Source organism: Triticum aestivum, chromosome 3B (genome assembly GCF_018294505.1).
Source record: "Triticum aestivum cultivar Chinese Spring chromosome 3B, IWGSC CS RefSeq v2.1, whole genome shotgun sequence".
NCBI lineage: Eukaryota > Viridiplantae > Streptophyta > Magnoliopsida > Poales > Poaceae > Triticum > Triticum aestivum.
In genome coordinates, this window is record NC_057801.1 from 139,127,460 (window position 1) to 139,136,036 (window position 8,577).

Sequence of the window (8,577 nt, forward strand, 5' to 3'; positions counted from 1 at the left end):
TAAACTAATCAAATGGCCTATATACAAATAAATAGTTTCAGCAAAACATTCTGGCAGAACCATTCCTCTATCCGAATATTCAGTGTTACATCTGAATGGGATAACTACAACTGAATTTTTTACATTAAAAGTCTATACTTGGTGTGAAACACTAATGCTAAATCAACAACCACCAATATCACCGATCGTAAATAAATGAACAAGGCCACTTTTCAAGACTCCGTGCTCTAATTTACCAATCGTGTTCCTTCCTAGTTATCCTCTGTAATGTGGTGCTACCACTACAACCCAACTAGACCTCAGAAAATGCATGTGCACACCAAGGCAGTAAGCAGACTTGTCAAGAAGATAGACACTACATTGACGCCGTTGTTGTCCAGTATGTTCATTCCAGAAATCCTCCTTACTGTTGGACCATCTACTCCAACCACCTACAGCAGCATAATACAGCGCCAAACAAACAATCAAATTATGACTCAAAGATGATTACGGTATTTACACATATAGCAATCTACAATGCTTGGAGTGTCATACCTTCTTGCGAACGCTGCAGTACCCGCTGTACTGAACCGTTGCGCCCAGTAATGAATCGATCAGGCTTCCACATAGTCCAGCAGCTGTAGCTAAGGGTATAACTAGCAGTTGCCTCCAAAATACATCAGAAGCACACTGAGTTGTTAAGAATCCTATCAGCACAAATGCAAGCCCAATCGAGCATCCAGCTGCTGCTGCTGCAAGAAGTCCATCTATGGTTACCCCGCCATTGGTCCCCTTCCGCACCCTCTAACGAAGTTTCATGTCAAAAGAAAAAGTGAGAGTATATTCATACTGAAGTTCTGTTCAATTAGAAAAGAAGATTTCATGCATACCTTGAATGTTGTGATAATTCGTGGTTCAGATTTGCTAAGTATGCCAAGCTCAGAAGACCATGTATCACCATTGCAGCAAGAGTAATGTCCAATAACACCACCAATAAGCGCAGTTATAAGACCCGACTCTTTTGAATCCAAGCATTTGTCTTCACCTCCAGTAATTAGTGCTATCAGGACTACCAAGATACTTGCGATACCACTGTTTGACAAGACTTGCTTCCTGCCAATAAGAGTGGTGCGGACCTGCATTAGAAAGATTCAGAAGGGAATTTTCTGAAGCTGAAAGACGTCTTATCTCAACAACGAAGGTCATAATATTGATCGAATTTAGAAACATACAAACATAGGCGTCTTCCGCATCTCATTAGATATGTTGAGTTTTTGTCACCTTCTTTATAAATATCTAGTCAAATCTCACAATTGGAGAAACCTCTGGGGAAGGTGTAACAGGTTGCATCAAGTAGCAAATATTCATGATTTTTAGTCGGTGTTCTAGCAAAAGTTCATTCATGGTTCAACTTGATGCAGCAACCAAAAATACAGCTACTGGGCTGAAAGAGAATAGACACACCTCAAGATAATATCGCCAAATTAAACCAGCATAATTGAAGACCTCGTAAGTTCTCAAGGTTCTCTATAGAAGAAAGTTGCTTTTGTTCTAAGCAAAGTTTGCTATTCACATGCAAACTGAACCACATGCTTCAGGTTTAAACTCAACAGAAGTAGAACCACACTAGCTCTTCTGTAAAATGAATCCATGCAAATTAACACCGGTTTCTGTCTTTCACATAATATAATCATATAAAATGCATTCTTCCATATAATCAGACTCGCACTGAAATGAAATCAATACTACTCAGGCACACAATTCGTTTGTTGAACATTTGAATTACAAACGTTTTCCACTGAACAGTGAATTCTCTTTTGAAAGATTATATCATTGTCCTGCTCTACAATTGGAACCAAACTCATTTGAAGTTTCTTCTGTTGATGTAAAGCGTCATAACTTGTCAAAGTTGTTGCTGAATTAAAGCACTACGATTACCACAGAATCAAAATCAAGCATCCCCAACAATACCAAGATCAGCTTTCCAAGATGTGCCCAGGCAAAGACGGTAAAAGAGAGCAACGAGGGAGCGATCTGGGCTCACCAGTTGCGCTGGCCCCCCTCCTTGAACTCAGGATCGAGCGCACGCTTCCTGGCCTCGCCGATCCTCGTCACCCTCGACGCCGTGAAGAAGAAGACCAGCAGCAGCCCCGCAAACCTGCAAGATACCGGACACGAGATCCCCGTCACGACTCACGACGGAGTCCAACGGAGAAGGAAGAAGATCTCCAAGCTAAACGCGCGCCCTCTCACCTGTAGCCGGCGACGGTGTGCGCCACCATGGCCGGGACGCCGGCGAAAACGGCGGTGAAGTCGACGGACTTGCGCCGGACGGCGCGCGCCGCGATCGCGCCGCCCGCCGCGACGGCCACCGCCGCGCGGATCCACACGCCGCCGTTGACGCCGGCCGGATCCATCGCGGCCCCTGCGGATCCTACAACCCGCCGCCGATTCCCCGACTCCTACCAAATTGCCTTCTCGAGCTGGTCGTGGGTTCGATTTGGAGCTGCAGCGCGGCGCGTGAGGCGAAGGTGGCGGTGGTTTGCTGCACTGGCTCTCGCGCTCGTGCTCGTGAGATTCCTTCAGGTTTAAGAAATTCACCGGAGAAGATCGTTATGTTTTGGACTTTTTTCAGGAACCACCTTGACGTTCTTCCGAGTTGTAACCCAATACCCATATTTTCTAGCAAGGGCCCACCTTGATATTGTTCAGAATGTCATGTGGGATTTTTTTACATAATTCTTTATCACATGAAATACAGTACAAAACAAATTTTTTTATAAAACAGAAGAAGAAACAAGTAACCAAAAAGTTTGATTCGTTGTCAACAGTTTGAAGTTCAGAACATCTGCCAATTCCACAAATCCACGAGTAAAATCAAAATCTTCCATGGAAATACACATGTTGCTTGACTTGTTTCTGAACCCTTGACATTTTGCTAGCTGGCATCAGGTGAGGCAACTCAACTCAGAGTGAAACGAAAATGCTTAATAAAGAGTTAAAAGGTCATCATCATCGTCATAAGGTACTACAGAGAGAAGCTTTTAAGATGACCATCATGACACTACCGCCTCCGTTTCAAAAGGTGATGATGATCATCATCAATACCACTATTACTGCCACCATCTCTGAAGATTGCAGAGTACCCTAAAAAAACACGGTTTTGAAACTGTGCTAAAATCTTCCCCTCCCTCGACCTCGCCCTCGGCCCCTTCCCCGCCCGCGCCCTCGGAAATCTCTTCTCCCGCCACCCATTTCTTCAGGGCCATTGAAGCTGAACATGTTCATCCGCAGGCGTTCGGCCTCTGAAGTCACGGGCATCGCCTGAAAGACATCGCATGGCCATTTAATAAAACAATATTTCCGGACCAGTGGATGTTTTTTTTAACAGGAAAGGGATAGGAGATGGGAGTCGAAACTAACGTGGGAATCTTCTAGATCTAGTTGTTCTTGGAGTTGTCTTGCCAGTTCCTCGTCTCGACTGGTGTCTTGTATATGCCTTTCTGCTGTGGACATTGAACCGCCTGCTTTTCTCCTCTCCCATTCATCAAGGGTGAAGACCGGAGTCTCTTCCTGCTTGCTCCTGCCCTTGAATCGACCCCGACCATGCCTATCTTCGGGGATAGCCATTTTCTGCAGTAGTTTCTGTGCAGCAGCTTGGTTCTGAACAGGGACAGCTTCGCTTACTGCATAATGCAAATGAGTAAGTTTTAAGTTCTAACTGTGCATAATATCATGCCCAGTAGATTTAGACAAGATGCAACTAGGGTTTTGGGGGCCAACCTTCTTTTGGCCTGATATCTGCAGTAGACTGTTTGGGTTCAGCTTTGCTAGCTGTATTCTCTTTGTTCATGTTACTTGAACCCTCATTCGTAGGTTTTGAACTGGAATTAACCGACACGTGGTCATGAGCGACTGCCAAGTTTCTAGCCTTCTGGTCTGCTACGACACAAGATATAAGTCAGAGGGTGGCTCACAAGTTACAGCTACATCACCAAAGGTTTTGCAAAACGTGCAATTGTCGCCCGGGTCATTTTATATGCAGAACCAGCAAATTAGAAAATGGCAACTATGTAGATCTACAAAGATGCTCACGGCTAACATAGAGAAATCTCTTTATCGAGGAAATAGTTCAGAACATCATAATCTTCCAAGCATGTGGATTTCACAAATTGAGTCCAATACAAAATCATACACCTATTTACTTAAGATGCCAAGCTTTCCTGAAAGTACACAGCTACACGTCTACGCCTAATGACATCATTTTAGTGAACATGCAAGAAGAAACAGAAAGAGAAGAAATATGAAACATTACCGGGGTATTCTTGCAACTGGAATGTCCTGTTTGGACGTGCTTCGATATCTAATTTCTCAAATGGTGGAGGCCCAACTCCATCGTCATCTTGTGACAACCTCAATACTGGGCGTGATAAGCCTGAGAATTTCTGGTTCATCTTCCATTCCTCATACAAAGATTGGACAGTTCCCCCGACGACGCTCACATTTTTTGCACTCAGGCACAGTATGCCATGATTTACTGGAATCATGTTCTCAAGACGAATCTATAGTGGAAAGAAAAACAGAAAATGCATACTGACGTCAATATTCAACACATAGAGAAAGCATAAAAAATGCAGATATTGTATGTTATTTTAAATGTTGTAAATTTGAGAAAATAAATAAACGGCCACAGAAAAGGGAAAAAAAATCATCTTCATCTATTCCTAACCAAAAGTAAAAAACCTAAGATGTACTACTAAATAAGCTAACAAAGCAAACTTGAACAGACTGTGGGACAGAGAACCAATGGAAAATAGTAATACTACATCCCAACCCAATCTCATGCTGCACCACACATCATTTAAAGTAGTTTATTTCACAACTACTCGCATAGAGCAGTATCTTGTTTTCCAGCGTTTGGTTATGTAATTTTCATACTATATGAGTGGAATAACTGAGCATCCTGCTTGGTAAGTGTATGTGCCAGGCTCTCCAGTCTCTAATCCAAGTTGAATTGAGAAGCAAAACTGAACTAGCAGTCTAGGACAGCACATATACACGCTTATTTAACTAGGTACAGTGACTGCATATTGCCTCTGGTACCTGGGGCAAAACTAGAACTAGAACCTTGAGACAGAGAATATGAACTAACCTTGGTACCTGGGGCTATCTCTTCTGTGATGAACGGGATAGGGGAAAACTCAATGGCCACTGCTTCAGAAATACCATCAGTGAGACCAAACCGCAGAAGGCGGCGTTGCTGTGGGTTCTTAAAAGAAGCATCGACTCTGCTGCTATATATATCCCTTACAGAAACTACCTGCATAAAATCGGTGGAACCGGTTAATATACAACGAGGATCAGACAACCAACAGACATCTGCACATTCAGAGACTAGAACAGCATATGCTCAAACACTAGGAGAACGCAGACTCACACAAAATGTAATGTAATAATAAGACCACTGTTTGACAAGGTAACACAGCTATTTCCTTTGCGAGTTTCTGAGTCGCGGGATGGAATTCCAAGCAACATAATTGGGAAGAAAACTAAGAACGACTGCTAAAATGAGGTATTCCCCAGACTTTGAAACTAGTAACGAGTGCTGGACTTGGTGATTTGATTTGAGCTGTATACCTGCAGGACGATGGGGCCGTGGAGGTAGGAGAGCCGCTTCGTCGCGGTGGTGGCGGCGCGGTCGGGGAGGGACTTCCCGCCGAAGAGCCTCAGGTCCGTGTCGAGGAGGTCGGCCTCCAGGGCCTCCGGCGACGGGGAGGGGGATGCGTGGAGGAGGGCCTGGATGGACTCGTCCGCGGTGTCACGGAAGCGCCACCCACGCGCGGCGAGGGGCCGCAGGAGCGAATCGTCCTCGCGGAAAGCCGACGAGCTCGACGCTTCCGCCGCCATCGCCGGCGAGGTTTGGGTCACGGGGTAGGAAGGGGAGAATCGATTATAACCCCTCTAGTTCATCTGCCTTTGCTCATACGACCCTTTCTTTGTCTGCCTTGCTTATGAGCCCCCTTGTTTGATTTGCCTCTTGATCATAAGCCCCTTTTGCACGTTTAAGCATTAATTCATCACCTGATTCCGAATCAGTTGATATATAGATGAACAAAGTGAACAAAAGACTGAATTATTCTCCCTTATCTTCTCTTCACCGGGATTTGGCTTGTAGATCCTCTGGTATGTTTCCACAAGGGGACGGGATTCAAGTCGGGCGCGCCTGAGAGAGAGTTGGATTCGGTCGGGGATGGGCAATGGCGGTGGAGGCGGCATTGGAGGGAGAAGCCGCCGCGGCGCTGGAGGCGTCAAGGGGAGGATTCAGCCTTCCGCCCCGCATGCGCGGAGGTCGTTGAGCTTCACAGGAATGGCACCAGAGGAGCTTGGGCTGGGGCTGCCGGCGGGAGGAGCTTGGGCTGGGGTTGCCGATAGAAGAAGCACGGGCGGGACCGAGTTGTGGGAGGCGCGACCGAGGTATGGAGACGACTGCACGGAGGTTGTCGACCTCATGGGAATGGCAGCAGTTTACGCAGATGGGTGAGAACTCTGAGAGAATCATTGTTAGTTGCAATGATCCAGCTAAACATGAAAAGGGGGCTATGGTCAAGAAATTTGAGCAATAAGGGGGCTCATAAGCAAGGCTGACAAAGAAAGGGGTGTATGAGCAAAGGCAGATGAACTAGGGGGGTTATAATCGATTCTCCCGGTAGGAAGTAGGAAGCTCTAGAGGAGGCGCACTAGCAATATTGCTGCGAGCAAAGAACCAAGGCAGGTTTCTGAAATCCGTAACCGCACAAGGGAAGCGGGTGGCACTGAGAGAGCTAAACAACAAATTTTCTTTTTCTAAAACGAAACAGCAAAGTTATATAGCCAAGAGAGCAGTGACAACATGTTAAAAGAAGAAGAGAGTAGTGACATAAGAAATCATGACATGAAGAAAATATATTCTCAAATACGCGGAGTATACCGTAAGATCGTCTCCAAGGGCAAGGACAAGTGTATATAATTTGATGTCCACAGTCTCTATTTATTCGTGGAATGTTCAGACATGGCCAGACAACAGAGGTTCAATCCTCATTTATCTGTCCTAGTGAACCCATGTAGGTCATACACGTAGATCAGTCAACAACAAATATAACACACAATGACTTAACAATTCAACAAACCCATGTAGGTCATACACGTAGATCAGTCAACAACAAATATAACACACAATAACTTAACAATTCAACAATTTAAACAAGCTAACATGGTCGACGGCTAATAAAATTCAACAATTTATACATAGCCAATAAAATGAATGAATTGAGTGTTTTTTTCGCGTGTTCATGATCCGTTCCTTAGCATCGGCATCCATGAGGCTTGTGATGGCCAACGTGATCCTCGTCTTCCCTCTCTTGATGCTTGACAATGGTGTCGTGGGCAGCCCCACAGACTTTGATGACCCAACATCCATGCGGGGGGGACGCCTAAGACGGGAGAGGAGAGGGCGCGCATCAGGAGGGGTTGTTAGAATAAATCCGAGGCCACCGTTGAGGACCAAGCAATCATCACACGAGCATGACACCGAGATTTGTTAACGAGTTTCACCGATATGACTACATCTCCGGGGCCTGATTATGGGCGCTCCAACCCATGACACCGCTACAATACCGCACCCGGTCGCCCTGGACACCGACACATTGCCGCCGGCTTCCCCTGCGTTCCGGTGCTATTATGTTGGCATAGGTTACATCGTGTGTCTACCCTCGCTAGAGAGGTCTGGCAAGCAAGGTTGTCAGAATCCTGATCTTGAATCAGATCGGAGCTCCGATGGTAGAATCGCAAATCATAGAATCTTCACTATCAGGATCGTAGAAACATAGATTCTATGAACCAAAATCATAGAATCTTCACTATCAAGATCGTAGAAACATAGATTCTATGAACCAAAATCGTAGAATCAAAGGGGTTAATTTGGATCGTAAAGTCGTAGAATCGTACAACAGAATCGCGATTCTGACAACCGTGTCCTACTAGGACACGACTCCATATCCTATCTAAACACAATACAACTACAAGTCCAACTGTAAACTACCTCGTACGCTATATTCGACACAACTCCAACAAACTCCACCTTGGCGAATATACTCCACCACCCTGGATTTTGTCCATGGGTCAAACTTTCATGTACATTGGACTTGAGCTTATCCCATGAGTACCGCTGCTACTCCAAAGACTCCATGCGACTCCACCTGCAACTTGTAGTCCCTTCTTTTCTTGACCACAGTCAACACTCGAGCAAAATTAAGTTTCTTTTTACTCTAGTTTGTGCTCCCAACTTCCAGAGTATCCGTCCAACGCCATCACACATTGATCACTGACCTGCGTGAAAGTGAACAACTCACATATTGGGTGTCACACATAAGAGTTACCTGAACTCAACATCACCGCTCCTTTCTTGACCGCATGTCTGAAACTTGAAGGAATTTCACCGTTGCTTGTTGTCATCCCGAGTCAAATTCGCAGTTGTCTCACTACATGTATGACCACCAGAGCCCTGGCCCGTCTTCATGTCCCGTGCGTACCGCACGCCTCGCCGCTATTACCGCGTCGAGC

At 45.5% G+C, this 8,577-nt stretch overlaps 2 protein-coding genes across 2 annotated transcripts; both read right to left on the reverse strand.

The window, feature by feature from the left end:
* On the reverse strand, window positions 1-2,590 carry LOC123069024 (protein PGR). Its single transcript, XM_044491753.1, has 5 exons — window positions 2,233-2,590; window positions 2,024-2,137; window positions 870-1,092; window positions 535-783; window positions 1-431 (listed from the first exon to the last, which is right to left on the reverse strand). The coding sequence occupies exons 1-5, from the start codon at window positions 2,394-2,396 to the stop codon at window positions 300-302; spliced, it is 882 nt and encodes a 293-aa protein (XP_044347688.1). The 5' UTR covers window positions 2,397-2,590; the 3' UTR covers window positions 1-299.
* Window positions 2,591-2,772: 182 nt separating this feature from the next.
* LOC123069023 (tudor domain-containing protein 3) lies at window positions 2,773-5,968 on the reverse strand. The gene is made up of 6 exons (XM_044491752.1): window positions 5,617-5,968; window positions 5,132-5,299; window positions 4,295-4,541; window positions 3,763-3,918; window positions 3,403-3,665; window positions 2,773-3,303 (listed from the first exon to the last, which is right to left on the reverse strand). The coding sequence occupies exons 1-6, from the start codon at window positions 5,884-5,886 to the stop codon at window positions 3,154-3,156; spliced, it is 1,254 nt and encodes a 417-aa protein (XP_044347687.1). The 5' UTR covers window positions 5,887-5,968; the 3' UTR covers window positions 2,773-3,153.
* Window positions 5,969-8,577: the final 2,609 nt, after the last annotated feature.